This window comes from Chelonoidis abingdonii, chromosome 15 (assembly GCF_003597395.2).
Source record: "Chelonoidis abingdonii isolate Lonesome George chromosome 15, CheloAbing_2.0, whole genome shotgun sequence".
Classification (NCBI taxonomy): domain Eukaryota; kingdom Metazoa; phylum Chordata; order Testudines; family Testudinidae; genus Chelonoidis; species Chelonoidis abingdonii.
In genome coordinates this window covers 28,554,253-28,579,993 of record NC_133783.1, presented here as the reverse complement: position 1 = coordinate 28,579,993, position 25,741 = coordinate 28,554,253, and the positions used below count along the sequence as shown (strand labels likewise).

Sequence of the window (25,741 nt, the reverse complement as noted above, 5' to 3'; positions counted from 1 at the left end):
GGCTTGGAAGAGACCTCAGGAGGTCATCTCCACCCTCTTGGCGAAATAGTATTTCCTAATATCCAATCTATACACACACACCCACAACGCGAGACCATTGCTTCTTGTTCTGTCATCCGCCACCACTGAGAACAGCCGAGCTCCACCCTCTTTGGAATCCCCCTTCAGGCAGCTGAAGGCTGCTATCAAATCCCCCCTCAACTTGTAACTGGTGATGGGCTGCAGTGGAGTCCAACCTTTTGAGCCTGAGGGCCAAACATTATTTTAAAAAGTTCAAGAGGCCACAATCAATCTTTTGAGGCAATACAAACCAGGCAGATACACAGTTTCCCTGTCAGAGAACAGAGTCGGCTCCTAAATATTCTTCCCAAGGCCCTTGGCACAAGGCAGGTGTTGGCTGTTGGGAGAGGAAGTGGCTGCATTTCATTATATTCTGGGAATCCCAAGATGGCATATGATCTCTGATGGGCTACAGACAGTTCACATAAGTTAGATCTGCTCTTGAGCCCCTCAGCTCCACCAGTTTTGCCACATTTGACTGCCCAATGCGTAAATATCTTTATACATTTTTCCATGCTGCCCTTTTTGTATAAAGCAGCAATCACAGACTGTTCTGTAAGCCACTACCCTCTCCTCTTTCAAATATCTCTTTAAGGGAAGAATTGGTTGGGAATTTTTTGACAATGTTGGGGGGTTAAAAATGATGGTCAGTCAAAATGAAATCTGTTTGATGAAACTGTAATTAAGAAAGCTGTCTTAGGTCCAGGAAGGAAAAAGAAAAGAGGGAGACCCTCCCCAGAATAGCATATAGCCAAGTGGGTAGGGCATTCACTCTGCCTGATTGAGACAGAGGACCTCAGCATAGGTCTACCACATCCTAATCACCATGCTCTTGGCTATTCAGAGATGGATCTCTCTCAAACACCCCCTGTTGGAGTTCTTTCACTTTGCATAAATAATTACAGTCCTCTCCACTGAAACTGTCCTCTTCCTTTCCAGGTCTCTTTCCCATACTCATCCGCCTTAAACTGTCTACTGCTTTTGACACTCTTGAGAACCAGTTTCATTCTGATGTTCTTTTTTTCTTTTTCTTTTTTTTTTTTTGGACTTCTGTGTTTCTGCCCTTTCCTGGTTCTTTGCCTGTCTCGATGACTGCTTCTTCAACCTTAGCTCTGATGGATCTACTTCCTTCTCTTTCACTTTGTTTGGTGTTTCCAGAGGTCTATCCTTTGTCTCCTCTACACTCATCTCCATGTCGGGGAGCTAGACAATAAAATTTCATTTTTTAAAACAAAAAATGAGAAAAAATTATCTGACAAAAATTGTTGCGGAAAACCCCATATTTTTAAGAAGCTCTAATATTCAATTAATTTCCATTGTCTCCAACATCACTTTTATATTGATGAGTCTTAAATCTCTCTCTCTACACACCTAATATCTTTCCCTCTATCTGGGGTCACATCTCTTAACCATCACTGTTTTTCTGTTACTTTTCAGAACACTTTATGTTTCCCTCTCACTTTCTCCATCCTAGCTGACAAATTCACTATCCTGACTGTCGATCAAATTTGCAGCATTGGCAGCTTTTTTTCCCTTCTCTTCTTGAATCCAGACTCTCAAATACAAAAGAACAAAGACACTCCCCCTCTCCCCAATAACTAGGAAATGCACATCACTGATTTGGAAGGTTCGAATGTGCTTCTTTAAAATGCATAAGTAATAGCAAAATAAATTATGTATGATCTTAATCAATTAAATTCAAATAAGTACATCATGTAAAAACACAAAGAAAACTGAAGACTCACAACCCAATAAAAATAATCTCTCTCTAAATTTGGATCAGCTGATTAAATAAAATTGTATTTTGACACATGTATATTTCAAGATCAATTAAATGCACCCATTTTGCCACCCCTAGAGAATTACTGCCTGCTTGTAGAGTACACCTCTGTAAGATGGTAATTGCTCTATTCCTGTTTATCGAAATATCAAGAAAATAAGAACATTTGCATACTTAAGCTTTAATCAACAATGGCTGGCAGAATTGAAGTAATAAACAGCTTCTAGGCATGCAATAAATGCAGTTTTATTTATCAGATAACACAGTGGGGATTATTTATTGCTTTGTTACTTAAGGTAATCTTGATTGTTGCTATTAAAATACCAGTTGTAATCAACTGGGTACATTTTAAAATATGTGGAATTAGCATACAAAATAAATTGGACTTTCCTTCATCTGTGTGTTAATAGAAGGAACTGACAACTAGACTATCCAATAAAGTGGAATTTTTAAGTGTATGTAGCTATTGGGTATATTTGAAATATTGAGGATTACTTATTAGGAGTTGAAATACATTGCAAGGCCTTAGGGGTCACATAGTTCAGAAAAAAAATTAAAGAACCTGCTCTCAAAAGAAGCTGGTCATTCATGGCTATTGTCATCAGAATGTTATGTCAAAAATTTAAAAAAGGGAATTAAATGAACAAGGATTTAAAATGTGGTTTTGTTATTTGTTTTTTTTTTTTTTGTTTCCAATACTTCTCACTTCCATCCTACCAAACAAAACAAGGTCTCAATCCTACGAACAATTATGCATCTGCTTAACCTTTAAAATCACGTGCAGTCTCCTTGATCTCAATGGAAATGACACATGTTCAAGACAAACAGTCTTTGGACAAATTTTATTAGATATATTTGTGATTTAACAATTAAATATTTTGCGTAAATATTGCAATATCTTATTTGAATTTAATAATAAAATAATAGATTACACATATGCCATGCTGTGTGTCAGGATATACAATACAAAGCTATCATTCGAATGTATACTATAATAAGGTGGGTTTTTTTTAATTTTCAAAGCACTGTTCTTTAATAATTAAAATGTTTTATGCTCCTTTCAAAATATTCTTAGTGATAATATCTGAGGATCTCTGGTATGTAATGGGAGTATGGCCATGGCTAGCTACACCACCTAAATCCTCACCTCCATAGCTGACCAAGTCACTGAGAAGGGATTCAAGGACCATGACTCTTTCATGCCCCACTGGTATGGCTAATATCACCCCTTCTCTACAAATGAAATTTAGACCTGACATGTTTTCCTAAAGATAATTTTAACTAGATTAAATAAACACTTGTTTTAAATTTCTGGGTATACAACTTGATGTTACAACGCAATATTAACAAACAAATATTGAAAATTAATTTGGAAACTTTGGGAAAAGCAAGGCTCATTTAACACTCTATTTACTTTTCCAATACTGTGTTTGCATTATCCAATATAGTATAGTATAGGACAGTATTTGGTCCTGCCATGAGGGCAGGGGACGGACTCGATGACCTCTCGAGGTCCCTTCCAGTCCTAGAGTCTATGAATCTATGAATATCCTAAAACTAGCTAAGGTCTGCTACCTACAAGATAACCTGAGCCTCAAGGATTGCATATTCCTGCATTAGAGCAGCTGCCAGTTTAATGCCTATTCCTGATTCAGCCTGCAGCTGGCTCTCTTTTTTCAATGCTTTCAGAGACAACTAGCTTATGACTGACTATGAAAATTATCCAGAAGAGTTGAGCTGTGTAATTCTAAAACACACTACAGGCAGTATAAATGTGCCAAAAGGTAACTTTCAGTGTTGGGTTAATTTATTTGTTCCCTCTCTGCGTGGGTGTTTGTGTCTGTTTAACCATCCATAATTATGCTAATCTTTTGTCAGTGGTTCAGCACATTGTTTAACAGAAACTTTCCCCTGTGCATCTGCATGAATCAGTCTCAGTTAAAGTTCCTGTATTTCATTCTGGTTTAGATAATTTATTTTCAGTAAATTTACTGAAAATGGCAAACACACAGAGCCATATCCTCTGGTGAGTATCATAGCTCTGGCACTGACTTCATTGATTAGCTCCATTCAGTGGAGCTCTATTGAATTATGCTATTTATACCAGCTGATGCTCTAGTCCACTGTCTCTGATTCTATTCCTTTGAGTATCTGCATTCTGCTGAGGTAACCGGACTACAGTATGTGGGCCTCATTCACTACAGACCGAGATCTCGGTCAAAATTGTCCAAGAAATGCTATTAGGATTGTCAATTAATTGCAGTTAAGGTATGCGATTAACGCAAAACAAACTAAATTAAAATTATACTTGTGATTAATCACAGATTTCATTATACTGCTAAACAATAATAGAATACCAAATAAAATTTATTATAAATATTTTTGAATGTTTTTCTACATTTTCAAATATATTGATTTCAATTACAACAAAAATACAAAGTGTACAGTGCTCACCTTATATTATTATTATTTTATTACAAATATTTGCACTGTAAAAATGATAACCAATAGTATTTTTCAATTCACCTCATACAAGTCCACTCAGTCCTACTTCTTGTTCAGCCAATTGGTAAGGCAAAAAAGTTTGTTTACATTTACGGTAGATAATGCTGCCCGCTTCTTATTTACAATGTCACCTGAAAGTAAGAACAGTTGTTCGCATGGCATTGCTGCAGCTGGGGTTGCAAGGTATTTACAGGTCAGCTATGAAAACATTCTTATGCCCCTTCACGGTTCGACTTGCAGGCACTTAAATTTTACTTTGCTTTGTTTTTGAGTGCAGTTATCTAAGATAGTAATAATAATAACTCTACATTTGTAAGTTGCACTTTCACAAGAAAGAGATTGTACTACAGTACTTGCCTGAAAATGAACACTTTATATTTTGTATTCTATGTTGTAATTGAAATCAATATATTTGAAAAATGTAGAAAAAAACAGCAAAAATATTTATAATAAATTTAAATTGGTATTCTATTGTTGTTTAACAATGTGATTAAAACTGCAATTAATCATGGCAATTTTTTAAATCTTGTGATTAATTGCAATTTTTTAAAATAGTTTGACAGCCCTAAATACTATCTGTTTTACTATTTTTCACTACTGAGTTTTAGTTACCCACTGACAACAGTTAGCATGAACTCCATTTGGGATAAATACATTCAGGCTAGGTTTTTTAAATGAGCCTAAGAGAATTAGTTGCCTAAATACAATTGGGATATGGATGCCTATTTCTTTTAGGCTTCTTTAAAAACTCCAGCCCAGATTTATTGAAAGCCCTTTCCCACTGACAGGTTCAGTGGTCCAATACCATGACTGCTCAAGACCAGAACTAGGAATTTTGAACCACTAGAAAAAGAGAAGATTCTCAGCTTCCTATCGGGAAAAGCTTGTGGATTCTGGGCATAGTAGGTCCTGATTTATGAGACATCAGAGGACTCTAACTGGGACATTGAACATTTTGCTTCTGGGTCACTGGTTCAAATCAAGCTCCAGTCAGCAGTGACTGAAAGTAATTACACAACTGAATAGTCATAATACATGTGAAACAGTGAACTGTTAGTGTCAGTGAACTGCATAGTAGGCAGATATAGTAAACACAACTGGCCTCCTTTTTGGCAGTATCCGCAGAGAGGCTAAGGAATTAATGGACACAGAAATGGAATTTTTCTCTCACTTTTAGAAGTGTTGAGACTAGTGAATCATTACAGGGAAATCTGCATAACCAGTGTAACTGCCCGGTGGATAAATACAAGCCTTTCAATATTCAGGGCTTTCATGCTGACAACCTACACAAATATTAAATTCAATGAAAAGTTTAAATATAATCTATTATTCTTTATCACATTTCTGAGCAGAAGGCTGGTTAAAAGCTATGCATGAACATATTTTGGTATGATGGAAATCTGAAATGTTACAAAAATGCCAAGTTGCATTTTCTTATGCGCTCTTACTTATAGAATAGATTTTAATCTTCGCTTTGACCTCTACAGGAGTACAGGACCCTGAGTCTCACACATGTAAACAGAAGTAGTTGTGTAAAGCTTCCACTGAACTATTCTGTACCTGCAGGTTTAACAACACGGCACCAATTCTCATGGCCTCACTGATTTCAAGACTGTACATCAGCTGGGGAAAGCGAGGAGGGCTCTGATTGTTTGGAGGAAGTACCTCAATGTAAACAGTAGTGATGGAGCTCCTGCAACGACAGAAAAAGAAGCAAATCCAGGTCAAAAGCAATTTAAAGCAGAATGGCAATATAACCTACAATTCCTATATCTATGGACTGTCCTCCCTAATCCTGTAGTTCACACAACCTCTCTCTCCTGCTCAAAACCCTTCTTCAAGTCATACCTCTTCCTGCGTTGTCTCAGAAATGACCCAGACTCCCATCTCAACCTATCAAAATCTTAAATATTTTTAAAAGGAACTAACTTGGTGCATGCTTTGCAAAAATGAGCCCCCAAACACCTGAGTTGTACTATGCCTTTTCTGACACAGTGTCAAATTCTGATACACTAATGCATGTTCCCCCATTGGGGGAAATCCTTGACTGGTGAAACCAGCTATGTTTCTTTGGGGATAGAAGACAGAGATGGCTGAAGGAGAAGACAGGGCTGGAACACACAGCACTCTAGATTATGCTCCTCCAAATTAACACTGAGCGCCAAAATAGCCCACAGCAACTCCAGGATAGAGAGAATGGGAAAAATGTCTTAGACGCACCTTTTTCTTATATCTCAGTACAACTGAAGATCTAGCCTACACACTTTACTATACTACCAACGTCTACAATATCTCCAGAACCATAAAGCAGTGCCTAGTTATCAGGAAACATATCACCTAGTAAACAATCATCACACAGCAGATTATTATTATTATTTAGTTTTTGTATTACTGTAGTGCCTAGGAGCCCCAGTCATGGACCAGTGTCACATTTTCTTTTGCATAAACTAATTGACAATCTTTAAATCTCCATGTTCTTTAGGGCTGAAGTAAAAGAAATCATGATTTGACAAACAAATGTGTCGAAAACTGCTGGGAAGAAATCTGAACACATACATTTTCCAGAGGATATAAAATATGAATAGTTTAAAAATCTACTAAAAGGTTCACAGGAATATGAATTTGAAATCACTTTGAATCAACTGAAGATAAGTTTACGTAAATACCATAAAATGCACATCACTAATCAATACTTTGTTAATTAGCTGTACAGGATTCTGATACAGTACATGCTTGTTCATGCTATATTACAGACACTAATTTTTTTACATGTAAAGCTAGAAAATGTTCATGTTGATAAAAAAATGTTTACGTTGCTTATATCATGCCAGACATTAGCTAAATATTCCATATCCTCCTTACATAGTTCTCCCAGTGCACGTCATGTTTAGGTACCTGTGCAGCCACTATCCACACTGTGTGATTGTTTAGTAACATGGAAAAATGTTCTCTAGGGCAGTGGTTCTCAAAGCCAGTCCACCACTTGTTCAAGGAAAGCCCCTGCTGGGCCGGTTTGTTTACCTGCCGCGTCTGCAGGTTCGGCCGATCGCGGCTCCCACTGGCCACAGTTTGCCGCTCCAGGCCAATGGGGACTGTGGGAAGGGTGGCCAGCACATCCCTCAGCCCGCGCCGCTTCCCTGCAGAAAAGCTGCACATGTTCATGCACATTCAACCTACCCCTTTTAGAGACACAGTTTGGGGTCTGTTCACCACCTGAGATAACTCACAGGAAAACAACAATTTTTGACAGTATAGAGGGTGCTAAAGTTTATGCAGATGATGTTTTGATCAGGGGAAAAGAAGTAGAAAAGCATGACCAGAGGTTTTGGACAACTCTGGAAAGAGCAAGAAGTGCTGTGTTAAAGCCAAACAAATACAAGTGTAAATTCCATGTAATGGAAAATATACACCCATGGGAGAACTTAACACCGCCAGGAGTGCAGAGAGAGCACAGTAAGACAGAGGCCATATCCAGCATGCCTGCCTCAACAAATAAGGAAGTTAAACAAACAAAGATCCCTTGGAATGGTGAACTGGGGAAATTCATGCCTAATCTAGCTGTCCAAACAAGCAACGTGAGAGCCTCACTGTGCAAAAATGTCTAATGAGCTCGGGATGCAAATCTTAGTAAAGCATTTGAAAAACTGAAGGAGTTAGCTAAAGAGGCCCTAGTCCTGAGGAATCATGACACTAAGAGTAAAACTAAGTTGAACATGGATGCCTCCAAGAAGGGTATTACCACATTCCTCTTACAGCAGTACGGTCAAAACTGGAGACCAGTAGCTTGTGTGTCACGGGCACTAACAAAAACAGAGTGTCAATATACGCTGCAATGGAGGAGTAGGTTTTCGCTTAAGTCCATGGGCGTAAACGTTTAATGTCTATATTTATGGGAGGCCATAAAACACTTATTACTATTGCCAAGGGGGAACTGAAGGAGATCCCAGCCCAGGGTCCTGTGTAAGTCAACATCTGAGTAGGTGATCTCCCATCAAGGACTCTACGTCCACTGCTGTCCCTTCAGTTTGGGGAATGGCCCTGTGATGGGGTGGTTCCCCCTCACTGGCAGAACAGGGGTTAAAAGCAACCCTAGGAAGGCTGTGCCACAGGCAGCCAATTAGAAAGTGGCTGAGAGGAGTTGCCATTCATGGCCCAACAGGCTCATAAAAGAAGAGCAGGCAGGACAGAGTTCAGTAGCTGACTGGAATCTGAAGGGAGAAGACAAGGCTCCTAGCAGAGTGAAGAAGCCCCAGCACATGGGATAATTCAGTGCTGCAAACAGAGACAGGGGAGTGAGAAAGAGCTCCTGGCTGGCTGCTAGGGCCTGCAGGCTGAGGCAAGAGCAGAAGAGGGTGCTGGAGCTGCATGGGAAGTGGCCCTGGGACAGTGGACTGCAGTTGCCACTGAGGGAAGTGGCTAGGCGGGGACTGTAGGTCCCCCAGAAGGGGAGAACAGGGAGTGTGGCTCAGCTGTAGGACAGTGTCATGACGAGAACGCCACAGTCATTGGAGTGATGTGGGTCCAGGAGCAGAAGTGAGGGTGAGCGAGACACCATCAGAAGAGGGTGCAGAGCTAACTCCCAAGACACCACTGTGGCACCTCCTACTGGCTAAGTCATGCCCCATCACAGGCCCGCTATAGTCCAAGTTGCTGTGGTGGTTTTTCTCTAGTAGTGACCCCTTGTGGACCCTGGTGGCATCCTGTTGTGGTCCCAGATTTTTCTGGGTGAAGCAGCTGTAAGTTTAGTGTGCTTGGAATACCCACAAGGTCTCCATGCTTCAGTCACCTGAGCTCCCAGGCCTCTTTCTTAGTCTCCTTTGGCCAGGAAGACAGTGCTTGCTTCCTGATGGCTTATTCAAATGGCAGATTGGTGATCCTTCCCCTCAGCTAGGGAGGCAGCTAGCTCCTCCTCTTCACCAGTCAGCCATGAACTGAGCTGGGTTATCTCCTCCTCTTTCCCCTCTCCAGGCCTGGCATTAGCTGCAGCTATAATAGGACAGTGCTAGCTGAACCTGAAGGCTCTCTTTAACCCCTTCTGTGTGGTAGGTAGGTAGGATTCTCTGCTTCATCACATTGGGTTTAGACATGTAACCATTAGTCTCCATTATCCGATGGGATGGTAGAAAGTAATGTTAAAATAATAAAGCAGCTACTGAAAAAGGCTGCAGAGTCTCATCTGTACTTAGTACTGTTAAACTATAGGAGGGCACCAGCAAAACTTGGTTTGTCACTTGCATTCATTCATTTTAACAGATCTCTGAGAACTAGAATACCTGTAATGTTAGATGCTGATGTCAGTGGAACTGGGGATTTGCAGAAGTATAAAGAGGCAGAAAAAACTAACAAAAAAGAGCAGTATGATTTGGAGTCCTGAGAGTAGCAGTCACTTCACAAACATGAATAGTGTACATCTATGATAGTAATCAATGGTTGCAAACAACATACATGTCATATAAGATTGTCATCCCAGCTGAACATTTACTGTGATGTAACAGATGATGCCTGCTACTACTTCCACTAGGGAGGGAAATAACAGGCATCAAGTTTGGTTACTTTGCCTGAGAATGTCTCAGTTAGACAACCACCACACTACGTCAAGACAACCAAGCTCCGAACATACTGCCAGAACAAATGGACTTACTGCCTCCTGACAACAGTAGTTCTGATATTTCAAGGGTGACCTGCAAGTTCAAGTAACAGTACAAGACACTTGAGGGATTAATTGACCATTGTTAGTAACTAGGTTGATTACAAGTATTTGAAATTGTGTTATATAAATGTTGTTTGTTAACTGTTATTATTTGATTCTGGCTGGGAAAAGATTATGGAGGGAAGGATAGCTCAGTGGTCTGAGCATTGGACGGCTAAACCCAGGGTTGTGAGTTCAATCCTTGAGGGGGCTATTTGAGACTTGGTCCTGCTTTGAGCAAGGAGTTGGACTAGATGATCTCTTGAGGTTCCTTCCAACCCTAATAATCTATGTGGTTTTGGAAACTGTGCCTTTAAACAGCATAGGTTCCCAGACAGGAGGTCTAGGGTAGGGAAACTGCAGAGAAAGCTGGAACTGGTCACTGAATTATGAAGTTCTCTTTCAAACACTTTTGGCCCAGAGTGATTACTGAACACCACATTGCCCATATAGGGGGCAATGAAAAGCCACACCACTCCCAAAGTGGCATTGGAGAGATTCGACTCATTTTCTGTCTTCTCTCTGCACCTCCTTGTGGAGTCCTCAGTGCATGCAACACTGGTGAGAGGGAACCCTCAATAGTTACACAAAGCGGGAGGAGGCTACTTCTCACTCAGGTGTCCCTGACTACACAGAAATTGATCACTATCTGGGCCAGTGTACATCAACTGCTCATCAGTACTGTTGTAAAGTATGCTAGCATGTATGTACAAGTATAAAGAGATTTGTATGCATATTAGTGGACTCTCATTCTGAAGACATATTGCATCACTGTAGACAACTTTCAAAGAGAAAATGCAGACAGGCAGGTGGATAGACCTGATCTGGTGGATTGTTTTCATCATTAACTGTAATGATCCTACAGTCTAAGAAGAACTGGAAAAGGACAGGAAACCTTAAAATCTGCTCTGTAATTGCTCATATATCACAAATGCCTTTCCTTTTTGTCAATACACTGGAAATTGCTCATGAATGACTCCTTAACTATGACATAAATGACGAATATCTGATAGAATTAAGCATGATTATTTGTCCTTGATTAATGTAATTAAATATACTTTAGTACACTTATACCATGTTACTAAGTCTAGCTAATAATAGATATCTTAAGAATATAGAGTACAGTATCTTACCATATGGCTATAATGAATTACAAACCATTAATTTGAAGTGTTAATCAAAAATAAGATATAGAACTAAGCTAATTTTAAATTTGGATTCACAAAGCAGAACCCAGTCATTTATTACTTTGTTTGACAATGAGATATTTTTTCCTCATCTAAATTACTATTTCGTATTTCTTTCCTTCTTATTGAACTCTTACTAAACCCAATTAAACTTTCTAATTTTTTCCCCAGGAATAATGGTCATATTTGAGAGAAAATCCATCTGTATTCCCGTATTCTAAGTATAGGAAATTTCTCTCAAAGTCTCCCAAGGAAGAAAATTTATAAGTAGATCCATTGTACTTTATTGAATTAGATCACTCTTCAACTAAACAAACAGCTATATCCCTAGGATGAAATCCTGAACAATGAAGTTAATAACATAGCCTTTAGCCAGGAAATGCCATCAGCTGTAGATAAGTCAAAAACCACTAATGAACTTGAGTCTATAAAATATTCAGTATATAGTAGTCACCATTAAAAAGTTAATATTTGACCTTAATTATTACACAGTGTTAAATGAAAAAACAGTCAGTATTTCCATATACTTTAAAAAGGAAACATGGTAAATAGGTCAGTGAATTTTTGAGTGAGTGAATTGAAATGTTTAGTTTTCTAGTCTTCCAGAAAAATATCAGTTACACATCACTTATCTCATTTTGTGCTATTGATAGCTTAAAAAAATTAAACCAATCTAAATATACGACACTATTAACATATCTTTTTACCTCTTTACTGGAATTCTAATGTCCTCCTTCATTTATTTGCTGTATAAAGAGGAAGTGACAAAAACAAGACCTAGTCTAAAGCTTGATTCCAAGTTTGTCCAAATAGATTCCCTCAAGCTTTCTGGGGAAACAAAAAGAGTTTCTTTCTGGTAGTCATTTTTTCCTTAGAGACTGTACCCTCTCTTTGAGCTGCTCTAAAAGCAATGCAGCACTGTTCCTTTATAATATTGAGTCAGAGAGCCAAAAATTCTCCTCAACTTCTCTAAACTATGAAAAGAACCTGCCTAGAGTCATTCCCTCCACCATCAATATCTAGATTGATGCCACTCACTTTATTATGCAAACCTCGATGGTGTGCATCAGGGTCTGTTTTGCTCATCACATCCCTTATTCTACTAAAGCCCGTAACTGGCATATTTTGTAAGAGTGTATTAGATTTGGTACTGCTCCTCTGGCCCATCATCCTTAGGGTTTGTGTAACCTCATTCAGTCTTGGACTCTCTTTCTCTCAGGTAAAATATTAAAGAATGTCCTGTGTGTGTGTGAGAATTCTGTTTGGAATTACAATGCGGAGGGACTGAAATATAATAACTGAAGAAATCTTCCTGTGAATGTTAGCAATCCTCCAATAAGATTGTATGTGTGTTCCACAGATCACACTGTCTTATTTGTTGTATTCATGGATAAAAATTAAGGTCAGATAGTTGTTCCAGATCCTAAGAGTTCTTCACAGCAAGACCCTCAGGGAATGAGTTATATATTTGAACTAAAACTTCTTTATAGAACACATTCTTTAGCTGCCAGGATTTCTTTTCCCCCAAACATTTCAGATTTGTCAAACTTTATCTTAAACCCATAAAATTTTGCAAAGATTTAAATGTCTTTATCTCCTCAAAGTAATCAAAAAAAGCAAGATCCTATATACATGCAGCTCTGCTTTGTGATGTACCTCACATACAATGTGCACTGTATTGTGCATATCACATACTCTCTCAAAGGATTCTATGACTATAGCCAGGGCTGGCTCAAGGGTTTTTGCTGCCCCAAGCAGGAAAAAAAAAAAGAAGCCCCGATCGGTGGCTGCTGCAGGGAACTACTTTCTTCTTCAGTGGCAATTCAGCAACAGGCCCTTCCCTCCAAGAGGGACCGAGGGACCTGCTGCCGAATTGCCGCTGATGAGCCCAATGTGCTGGCCCTTCCCCTTGGCCGCCCCAAGCACCTGCTTGCTGAGCTGGTACCTGGAATTGGCCCTGACTATAGCCAGTAACAAGAGTGCAAATGGGCACTCTTACTTGATTCTTTAATAAACAAACAAGCAAAATCTATTGCCATTTATTCAAAGTATTGCTCTGGTATCAGTGTATGGGATCTGAGAATAGAGTTACCCCCTTGATATGAATTAAGACATTAATTCAAAGATTCTATTTCTCTGAATGAAATAAAAGAAGCCTGTGTGCATTACCTAACTTTAGAACCAAGTGAGTAATTTCCAAACTCTTTCTTCTGTTGCCATCTGTCTATCTTCGATAAACCTTGTCTAATCTCTGATGAGTAATTTTGGGTGATTTACAGAAATGTCTGAGAGAGGCCTGATTTACTGAAAGATCTGAACATCCACTCTCTGGAAGTCAGGCTCCTGGAATGCATCTCATCTTGGACACTCAAAAACTGAGACACCCCAAATCACTAGTCAATTTTGGAAAAAAAAAAAAGTCATACGTCTATAATAAAATAGACCAATGGAACTACAAGAAGTGAGATCTTAACTTGATTTTGGTAAATATTGTAATAATCAGCCCCTCTAATAGAAGTAAGGAATTCATCCCTCAGCAGGATACACTGCTCTACAGCCAAAATGCTTCTGAAATAAATGTAGTCAAACTTTACTAATTCAGGGTCACTGAGAACGAAAATGATGCTTAAAATTGTTGATTGGCTCTAGTCTAGCTGTTGGGCTCCAGACTACAGCAGTGGAATCTCCTGGCAGGTGATGTTAGGGTTTCCATGTTCCGTGACCGTCAAAAGGATCTTGTCCCATTCTTCTTCATGGAAGGTGATCTTGTAGCCTGCAACAACATCAATGGTGTGATGGCAGCCCTCAACATCGTTCACGATCCAGATGAGTGGAGACTGTTCATTGATTCATCGAAGATGAGTCTTAAAGCTGTTTTGCTGCATAATGGCAATGTTTTGCCATCAATTCCAGTTGGTCATGCAGTCCATATGAAGGAAACCTATGACAACATGAAACAACTTTTGAGGTGCATAAACTATGACCAACATCAGTGGCAGCTTTGTGGCGATTTGAAGGTTGTTGCTCTCTTGCTTGGTCTGCAGACTGGATACACAAAGTACTGCTGTTTTCTCTGCGAATGGGATAGTCGTGCAAGAGATTCCCACTACATCAAGAAAGATTGGCCACTCCGACAGTCATTGGAGCCTGGGAGGAAAAGTGTTCAGCATCCACCACTTGTTGAATCAAGGAAGATTTTGTTACCACCCTTACACATCAAGCTGAGTCTGATGAAGAACTTTGTCAAGGCCATTGACAAAACACAAGCAGCTTTCAAGTACCTCCGTGGAAAATTTCCAAGGTTAAGTGAAGCTAAGATAAAGGAAGGTGTCTTTGTTGGTCCTCAGATTCGTGAACTTCTTCGAGATGATGCATTTGACCATGCACTGCGTGGCAAGGAAAAGACGGCATGGAAAGCCTTCCAGTTAGTGGCAATAAATTTTCTTGGAAACAACAAGGCAGACAACTACAGGTTGTTGGTGGAAAACCTCCTCAAGGCATACAAAAGCCTTGGTTGCAACATGTCACTAAAGATACATTTTTTGCACTCTCATCTAGATTTTTTTCCACCGAACTGCGGAGCAGTGAGCGACGAGCACGGCGAGCGATTTCACCAGGACATTGCAACAATGGAGAAACGCTATCAGGGCAAATGGAGCCCATCAATGCTTGCAGACTATTGCTGGACAGTGACAAGAGATGCTCCATTTAATGAATACAAGAGACAAGCCAAGAAGCGCCGAGTAGACACTGAATAGGACTAAACTATGTACATAATAGTTTTTTGCCTTTTGTTTCATAATAAATTTTATTTATATAACCCTTTTGCTGATTTTTAAAGTGTTACATAAACAGGACAGGTGAAATATTATCATGTAAAGCAACCATAAACACATGAAAAGACTTAGGTTTACAATTTATGATGAAAACTCTACTATCTACACAATATACATAGACATAAAATGTAAAAACTTAAATATCTTAGAAACAGTAGCCAATCAGTTGTTTTAATTGTCATATTTGAATTCAGTACATCAAACTACATAATAAATACCACATTTTATCTCTGAAGCAGACGACTTCTCAAAAATTGTACACCAGTGATACCATTAAAATATAGATCTTAGGGCACGTGTTTATAATTCTTTAAGATTTGGTAAAGGGTTTATTACTAGTGAAAACAGTGCTGTGGAGAATGAAAAGTTTATCTTGGACCAAGGTGTAATGGACACCAAGCCTTTGAGTCAAATGCTTTAAATATTTTAACAACAACCATAAAGATCTTCCTGTTCCATGCCAGTGTTCAATAAGTAAATTATTTGTTTTGCAGAGCCAACTAATCAGGGAACCAGCATGCTAGGCACTCTACAAATACATAAAACTACACAGGATCTGTATCAAAGAGCTTACACTCTAAATTGAAGCACGGTGCAACAGAAGAGTGTAAGACATGACAAAAGGGAAGGGAAGACAAAACGTAAGACAAAGTGTATGAGTTTAAGATGAAGTTTGACAAATCTGAAATGTTTTGCGGAAAAGAAATCCTGGCAGCTAAAGAATGTGTTTTATAAAGAAGTTTCAGTTCAATTATAAGACCACATGTTTACAGAGCTTAATTTGTAAATAGTCTGATGGATCACCGATAATTTGGAAATATATAGCAATTTGGAATAAACAAGTAACATCCCAGCTCAATTTAGCCATCATAGACTTAACAGCAGAAGTTGGTCTTGGGGGGCAGGGAGGAGGCATCTGGGTAAACTCACATGATGATTTCTTCCTCTTACCTTGACTGCCCAATTTGTGAATGTGAGAAACCTTTGAGAGGTGCAGTTACACAAGGCTGCAATTTCTCCCAGTCCCTTTAATTGGAGAACGGACTTGTCTCATTTTCAGCACAATGACGCCTTACTGGCACTGGGCCCAGAACATGTCATCTCAACCATGGTTATGTATTTTTCTACACAATAGTGAAGTGCCAACATATTTGCTTACTTTCAGCGCACAGTAATCGAGAACAAAAGAAGCAGGGAAGTGGGACTGGATAGCTTTATTTGGGGAACACGACAATCCTGAGTCAACCACAGACAACACACAAACTGCTCTGATCTGACATTAGAGACGATATCTGAGATTAGATATTAAATGACTTTGCTAAATGTGAATTTAGGTTTTAGTGGTGTGTACTTCATTATTTACACAGCTTGCAATTTATGTGACAAAATAAGCCAAGTCCAGATGAACATGAATACTATAATACCGTCTCACCTGGGCAGAAGGCAGTTGCCAGCTGAGGGATCATTCTGAAGATACTATTATTAATAATTTCTGCATCATATCAAGCCATGTCCAGACAACCAACATCTATCTTCCTTTCTTTCACTTTTAATTTCTCATACAAACAAGGACAGACAAAATTCAACAGGCAATAATTTAACTTTAAAAAGGAGATAAGTCAAGGGGAATGAAATCATGAAAGTTGTGAGCTGCAAAGAATATGTAAATAAGCCATTAAAACGCAAGTATTAGATTAATTTCTAATATAGTACTTATCAAAAGAAAACTTGAAGTGGGATCAACACATAAAACAGAATAAATTGAAGCCATATCCCTCTGAATGCCTGATGCAGCACAGATTTTTACGAATAATAGTATGCTGTGCTTCTTAAATTTAATTGCTGGGATAGACATAAGTTAAAAATACTTTTTATTATATAATTAATTACCTTCTCTGCGCAGGAGGAGCATTGTCAGATGCTTTGACAGTGAGTGCATAGGACCTCCCTACTGACAATACAACTCCTGGAGCGATGGTGATAAGGCCCATTCGGTCAGTAATGATGAAGTCTCCCTGGTCCCCAGCCAGAATTTCGTACATGATCTGCCCATTTGGCCCTTGGTCTGCATCTATGGCATTGAGCTGTAATTGAAAATCAGAACGTAAATACTTCAGAATCAATTTTCCATCCTATGTTATTTTCTCCCAACAAGCGATCTTGCTTTGGAGAAGAAAATTTTCAAAGCAAGAAGAAACACTCTGCATCTACTCTCAAAAAATATTGTCAAAGGAAAATGCAATTTAAAATCAGAATATCATAAAATGAGTATAAGAAAATCCTGCATCAGGAACAAAAATCCAAAACAACCAATTCTGAATTTATTTAAGACTGAAAGTAAACTATGAAATCTAAACATTAATGAAACGCTAATTAATGCAACATTGATGTTATTTTTTTATTGATAGGAATATCTGCCACTGCCTAAAAAAACCCATCCAAGGATGTTATTTACAAGAATAAAAAAAAGTTTGAATTGGGGGTCTAAAGTTTATTCATGGAAAGGTTCCCTACCTCTGTCTTCCTTAAAATTGTATTGGGATAGTGCTGTTGCTGCCAGAAGTTATGATACTGAAGCCTTGCATAAAACCTGTTCATGTTAAGGTGGGGAACAACAGCATTATCATTTATGGGCGGTGGGACTAGGAGGTGTACCACAGACCAATTAGAAAACCGAGTCCAGGTGAAATGATAAAGGTGCATGTTTACACACACATCTATGAGAGCGAGAGATATTATGCACAGGAAATCCAAAACCATTTATTGCAACTCTGTTTTTGACATTTCTCCCACAAAATCATAAAGCTCTGACACCCAGGCTGTGCAACTTTAAGGTCAGATATCTTATGATCCATTAGGGCTAGAAATGAGAGTTTAAGCCATTGGAAATGGTAGATTCCTATCTTTGTAATAAGATACACAGCAGCTCTTGCTTCTTACTTCTAGTGTATTACCAGATATGATATGCACAGTCTCTGATAGGAGATATAGGGAATCTGTGTTTTTTACCAAGTGCACTACGATGACTTGGAACTACAGGCATATCCTGTATTGAATAGACATTGTTAATATTATCAATGCACTATATCCACACAACAGATGTATATAGAACAAGTAGGCAATGTTTTCACTTCAGTTGCTTGGGATTCAGGAAGACTATATTTCTTGAGAACAGATCAAAAGTATGCACATTTTAGCATTTCTCTTTCCATATGTAGAATGAACAGATTATTCCATAAAAAGCACATAAATATCTATACATAAATCAGTGGTGGTGCTTGTCCACTGAACTTTATCTCATACATTAGAACAGCTATCTTAATTAATAACACATTAAAAAATGAAAAAAGAGGTATTGCATTCTGCTACACTCAGATGTGAGAGAAATAATTGAAGTATCATTATTAAGCATGTTCGTTAGGGTAGTGCCTAAGGACCAATCAGGAATGATGTCCCATTGTGCTAGGCACTGTGCAAACAGAATGGCAGACAGTCCCTGTTCCAAAAAGTGTACAATCTAATAGACAAGACAGATATAGGGTGAGGGAAAGGGATATAGCACACAAGCAGAGTGAACAATGTAATGGCAGCAAACATCGCATTGGTTCCATGATTTTGGGAGGAGGAGGGGTTGAGAAGGGGTGTGTAGTTAGGATGAGATCAGTTAAATGTAAAGAAAAGTGAAGGGAGAAGGGATACTGAAGGACAGAGGTGAGGGAAACAGGGTACAAGGAAGCTGAGGAGGTGAAGAGATTGTGATGGAGGGAAAGGGAGAGGGTTGGAGCCAACAGTCAATCAGCACAGTGCAGACAAACTTCAGTAAAACTGTAGGAAGTTCTCTGAATGTCTTATGGTCCGTAATTTGCCTGCTTCTGCTGCTTACTAAAGGCTACATCTCTTGCTGGTTCCTCTCTGTAGTTTTTCCCTGGGAGGTGGAGGGAAGCAACACCTGGGGCCTAGTTTCCTCAGTTCTGAGTCAGGTATGTGTGCGTTGTGCTGCATATTGGAAACTCCAAAGATAAAACCTGCGAATTCCAGTATCTCTTGATTGATTAATGGTGAATATTTTTTTCCTATGAAATATGTAGTTTGTTGATATAGACAGCAGCCAATACATCAACATGGCATACTGGAACCTTTGGCTGCCAGACATAGAGCATGTACTGGTAGCACTGTCCATCAGCTCACCTTCCTGGGTGAACAGCAGTGGAGTGAAAGTGACAATTTTTTTTTTTTTTTCAGATCTCCATCCCCTGCTGCTCATGTTTGGTGTTGGGCAGCAGAGATGAAGCATCAATAGGCATCAGTTGGTACAGGAGAAGAACAGCGGGGGATATGGAAAACTGTAAGAACCCATACTAAGCAGCTCTGACCAGGGGCGGCTCTAGACATTTCGCTGCCCCAAGCAGGGTGCATGCCGCGGGAGGCGCTCTGCCGGTCGCCGGGAGGGCGGCAGGCAGCTCAGGTGGACCTCCCGTGCCTGTGGAGGGTACACTGGTCCCACAGTCCGCTGGTCCTGCGGCTTTGGGCACCCGGCGACCAGCAGAGCGCCCCCCGTGGCATGCCACTCTAAGCACGCGCTTGGCGTGCTGGGGCCTGGAGCCTCCCCTGGCTCTGACTTCAGAAGTGCTCCTCTGCTGGGCTCATACACAGAAGAATGAAAAAGCCATGGTTCCTCTAAAGATTCCTGTTGGCCCATCTGCCTTCCTGCTTTCTTGCTCCCACAGCCCCTAATGCATCCACAGACTCAGCAAGCATGGAGGCAGGTTGAGGAAACTGTCTGGGAGCCAGAAATCCTCTTCTTTGCCCCTGCGTCACTCAGTAGGCTGGCAGAAGCATATGTGGAGGTGGCCTATCACCAGCCTGTCACTCAAATCCTCTCCTGGATTAGAATATAATGTAACCTATTAATCAACATATTATTACACTGCCAGCCCTGGTCACATCACTGCAGTTCAGAGAACATTATTCACAACCTTAGAGCCATCTGCTCCCAAGACCCCTGGTGAAAGTGAGACAAGAAGGAAAACATGCACGGTATCCTGCCACTAGAGCAAGCTGAAGCATGCAAGATAATTACACTTACATATGATTCTAAGCTACAGAGAGTGAATAAAACACTGAGGGATTAGCTTTTTTTTCAGAAATAGGCTCAGTGGAATATCAATTTTAATGTGAAGAGTGAGGCACTTAGCCAAAAACAATACCCAAGTTCAGTATAGTAAAAATGCACTGAATTAATATGATAAGAGGAAATGATCTGGATGCAGTGGGAGATCCAACATCCAAATTATGGATTCTGCATATAGCAGGTGATGGAGGTTGTTACTGCTGTTGCACCCTACGCTATGTGTAGAATCAACCCTTTCTCATGAAGCAACAATGGATTAAATAAGGTATGGGGAGTTATAATTAACTGTACCCTAGGTAAGATGCACTGACCCTGAAATTAAAGTGCATTATTGTCTTCACATACAGTATAGCAATATAAGGTGCATTTCAAAGTGAACAAAGGTATGTTAACGTTTATTCTGAACTATTTTTTTGATACACACTTTGTTAGAACAGACAAAGCTCTTCACAGCTCTCTTGAGAGGTAGCATGGCATCATACTCAGGTTGAATGTTTGAAATATTTTTTAATAATGAAACTTTCAATTGTTTTCAAAATAGTGAGCAACTCATGTTAGAAAGTCATAAAAAAAAATCTAAGTGTCACACACTGTCCTTGGAGCACACTTCCCTAATTCTGTGCTTTCTTGCCAAATTCTGCATTGCATGTCCTATAAACTGTGTAGTTTCATAACTGCTCTACATTCCATATGATAGTCTCTTTGGTGTTTCAGCTTAATACCCTGTGATGTTTAGATAAAGACAACACATCAAACTGCAGCTCATAAAATCCACTTTCTATACTCCCTTAGAGTTTGCAGAAGCAGCTCCAGTTAAAAAGCATGGATGTGCCAGTTTTTAAGATCTTAAAACATCTCTAAAACTGCATATTCCTGTAATCAAATATTCTACATTTACCCTATGCAATTGCTCATATTCATTAACCTTCCAAAGAAAACTTATCGTAAAAACTTGATGACATAGTTAAAATGTTACAATACCCTTCCACACTGAACACCAACAATAAAAACACGCATGAGAAAAAGAAAAAAAAAGAAAATCTTTGAAAAATCCAAGGTCCTAAGTATTTAACTTCAGCAGTTGGGACAGGGCCGGTTTTTACTGTGCCAGCATGAAAAGAGAAATCAGTTGAATATACAAATGTATAAATTAGTAAGGTTAATTAAATTTACAAAAAAGAGGCTTTGAAAATTTAAGTAATCCAAATAACATTTTGGGGGCAAAAAGATGTCTGAAAGGTAAAACTGAAGTCCAAAAACTGCCATCATACTTTATAATTTTGGAAATTCAAATGGCAGCTGTCTTAAGGTGATAGGACTTCATAATTAATATATTTTAAAGTCAAAATATATAGAAAAAGTAACAGACTAAATAGGATTTATTCTACTTCCACAAAATGTCTCTTGCATACAGTAACAGTAATTTTGTTACCTTTAAAATGTAAGAAGATTAATAATTTTTAAATTACATGTATTCTACAGCTACTCAACCCAGCAAGAGATAGTTTGGTAGGAGGCAAATGGAAAACTATAATAAGAAATATTATTAACGTCACATCTGATAAAACCATATACCTGATGAGTATACAAACTCTGATCAATCTCAATCACTTTAAACTTGAAGGGAGGAACTGGACTATTCCATTAGACCTGGGTCGCTTTAGAAGTGACAGTTTCAGGGAACCTTTTATGAAGCTAATAAATATATGATCATCAACACTTCTAGTGGCCCCACACGTCATGAACTAACTTTCAATCAAGTTGGTCTGAATCCCAAATGCCATATATGATTAGTTCCTGCTGACCTAAATTGAATTGAACAGATATCTGCCAAACTGGTTTGTCTCCCAACATCCATACTTGGAATGATTGTTCCAGTCAAGCAAGTCTGATTCTCCAAAGTCATATTTAATTAGTACAAATTTATTTTAGCATTATAGGTAATTTTATGAAAATTACCATGTAAACTGTAGAGTTGAGTCATTTGGAGCAATATGCTACTGAGAACTGCCATGACTGGGCTGTCAAAGCTCAGACAGCAACTGTGCACATTTTTCATTTTTTCTTGGGCTCCTCCATGTAATTCAGCAACTGCTTCTGCTAGAAAATGTGCATATAATCCAATACATTATATAAACTGTAGCAAAAAGAAAAGACTTTCTTCCCCACACATCAGGTAGAGCACCTATTAATGGAGCATTCATAAAAGATACAAAAACCCTTAACACCCTTAATAAGACCATTCATTAGAAATGTATGCTGAGGAAATGTTTCCATCAAGTTATTGATTTGGACTAATCAAATGTAACAGTAAATAGAGCATAACAAACTATGGTTAAAGCCCTGGTCTTAGACATACAATTTCACTTAACGTCTTTCCAGTCAAACCAATCATTTTGAACCTTAGATCAAGTTTACGTATTACTGCATTTCTTGATGTATGCAGAGAAACCTGATTTTACAAAGGTTTCAAGGAGTATGCAATATATTATAAAATCAAAGTGTCACAAAAATCAATTTTGACTTTAATAAAAATTCAGAGCTGAGACCAGATATGAATTTCATTTAATGTGGACATTCATATATTGAGGGTTTACCTGTACTTGAAATAAAACATTTAAGATGTGCTTTGGGGGCCAAATTTTCTCTTACCTTATCATCTAGCTTCTTATGCTCTCAGTTGTTTGCATTTAACAGCTTATCTACCTTGCGCTTAGAAACTATTCTGCAGGAATGCCACAGACAGACAAGACAGACAGACACACAGGTGTCTGTAAACAAGTACAGGTAGAAAACTCTAAGTGCATTTTTACAGGATATTTTATGGAAATTTAGCTGCAAATGCTGACAGGATTCATTGCAAGATGTAGGTTTAAGAAATCAACAGGAACAAAGACATGACACATTGCAAATACAAAAACGTATAATTTACAATACAGGATATGCAAATTTGGTCTTTAAAAAAAGATTCTTAACAAATTGTCAGTACTTAGCGTGCACTGGATAGCAAAAATCCTGCTTTACATATTGTCTGAGATACGTTTGCTAAATGAAAAAATGCTGCTTGTTTAGAAGATGAGTTAAATCTCAAGCACGTCACATTTTAGGGCAGGTCTACACTACAGCGGGGATCAACACTCTGAGATCGCACCACCAGCGGTCAATTTAGCTGGTCTACTAAAGACCCAACAAATAGATTGCAGATCGTTCTCCAGTCGACCCCTGTTTTCTACTCCCAATGAGAAGAGTAACCTAAATCGATGGTAGAAAATTTCCCGTTGACTCCCCGTGGTGTAGACCCCGGGGTAATTCGATCTAAGGTACGTCGACTCCAGCTATGTTATTCACATAGCTGAAGTTGCGTAGTGTAGGTCGACTTGCCACGGAAGAGTAGACATAGCCTAAGATGATGACGACAATTCATGAAGAGATATAAGAGAGTTAATTTTGTAAATAAAATTAGCTGTAATGGAACTAATAATACTCTTCACAACCATTTATACTGAAAGGAAGAGACATGCAATACAGATGTTTCCACATGCAGATCTATTAATGCACTACCATTTCTGATCTTCAGCAACATGTCTGGCCACTATGACCATGCATGGCACTGCGTGTTGTGTTTTTGTGCCATGTGACAAGCAAGAGCTAGGACAGGACCTCCAAAACCATTTTTAATTCTCACCTAAAGCAGGGTTATTTAATGTCTCCAGAACTGAACTAATGCACTAATCCAGTGGTTCTCAACCTTTCCAGACTACTGTACCCCTTTCAGGAATCTGATTCATCTTGCGTATCCCAATTTTCACCTCACTTAAAAACTACTTGCTTACAAAATCAGACATAAAAATACAAAAGTATCAAAGCCACACTATTAATGAAAAACTGCTCCCTGTCTCATTTTACCATATACTTATAAATCGACTGGAATATAAATATTGTACTTACATTTCAGTGTATAGCATATAGACCAGTATAAACAAATCATTGTCTGTGTGAAATTTTAGTTTGTACTGACTTCTCTAGTGCTTTTATGCAACCTGTTCGAAAACTAGGCAAATACCTATATGAGTTGATGTGCCTCCTGGATGACCTCTGAGTACCCCCAGAGGTACATGTATCCCTGGTTGAGAACCACTGCTTTAATCCACTCCCCTACTTATCCTCCTTTTCTTTTTACTCATAGACTTATTTAACTGTTATGACAAATGTACTGTAAAATCTTCTGAACATGGTCATATCAGAATGATACTTTCCTCTGATAAATAAAATTGGGGTAATTAAGATAAACAGAAAAATAAAATTGGTTACTTTTGTTTCATACATTTAAAATACCATTTCAGATAAGAAAAGCACTGCATACATTTCAAGGGGAGCTCAGGCGTTATTATGTAGACAGAATAAAAACAAAATATAAAAATACAGCAAAGATTCGTTTTCTAGCTTGCAAAGGCCAAGAAAGTTTTTGGCCCCCAAAGGCAAATTTTGCAGAAATCTAGCTTTTTTGTTTCTCAGTTCTGTCATATTCTTGGTTACTGCTCTCTGTTCCTTGCTGATTTCTTTCCTATGCATTTACTTCATTTTATTTCCAATTATATGTTATATATAAAAATAAAGATATGTCTAATTAAATAATGACATGGTATGAATCATTTACATGATCTGTTTAAAGTATAATTTTATCGCACAACTATACACTCCATTTATTAATATGCAACTCATTTAATCATCTGAGTTATGGCAGACAAACATTACTAATAGCAATGGTAATGATGGCAGACAGAACAGAAAAACCTACAAGAAAATGAACCCTGCCCACCAAAATTAACCAGTACACTTTTAGGCTATTTTGTGAAGTTAAGTCAAAATAATGAGCACATATTTCATTTTTAACTACCCACATAATCATCAGCATTAAAATCCAAACAATAGATTTATTTAATTGCTAATTTCTCAGCTGTGGAATGTTGTACAGATCCTAAAAATGCAGACAGACTGGACTGATAAAAATAAATTCTCAAGATGATCTCTCTCATACAGCACAAATAATTATTGTTTTTTATTTAAAAAAACTTAACTATTCAAAATACCCAGCCCTCCTCTGGAAGAGAACAGCATCAATGCTTCAGAACAGGTCAGATCACAACTCGTAAGATAGACATCCAAAATAAAATAAATCCTAGTGGATTCTGACTTGGGAGTAAGGCAAACACTACCACACCAGTCTCTTTCGAAGAGATAATTCTTTGTTTTGAATTCTGTGCCCCTCTTCCTATTGGTAGACAGACAGGAACTTGATTTATGAGCACAGCAAGTTCCTCCCCTGCAGGACTCTCTTCTTTTCTAGTAATTCTTTAGAAGCAATGCTGTAGGGGATCCTCAAAACCAGACAGGTTAGGTTACAGTGCAGGAGCCAAATTTCTCTCTCCACCAAGCCCACTGAGAAAGTCAACAAAAGTCACTATAACCAGAGACTATTCATTGTCAGTGACTTGCCCACTCCAAGTGAATTAAGGGACATGGAGCAGGCGGCATCAGAGCTTACACTTTGGT

General features: G+C 38.6%; 1 protein-coding gene across 1 annotated transcript in view; it reads right to left on the bottom strand.

The window, feature by feature from the left end:
• PCDH15 (protocadherin related 15) overlaps positions 1 to 25,741 on the bottom strand; it is a 1,383,724-nt gene that overhangs the window by 305,268 nt on the left and 1,052,715 nt on the right. Inside the window, exons 17-18 of the mRNA XM_075072657.1 lie at positions 16,948 to 17,141; positions 5,906 to 6,038 (exon numbers count right to left, since the gene is read on the bottom strand). Coding sequence (XP_074928758.1) covers positions 5,906 to 6,038; positions 16,948 to 17,141 — 327 coding nt within the window. The remainder of the gene's footprint in view (positions 1 to 5,905; positions 6,039 to 16,947; positions 17,142 to 25,741) is intronic.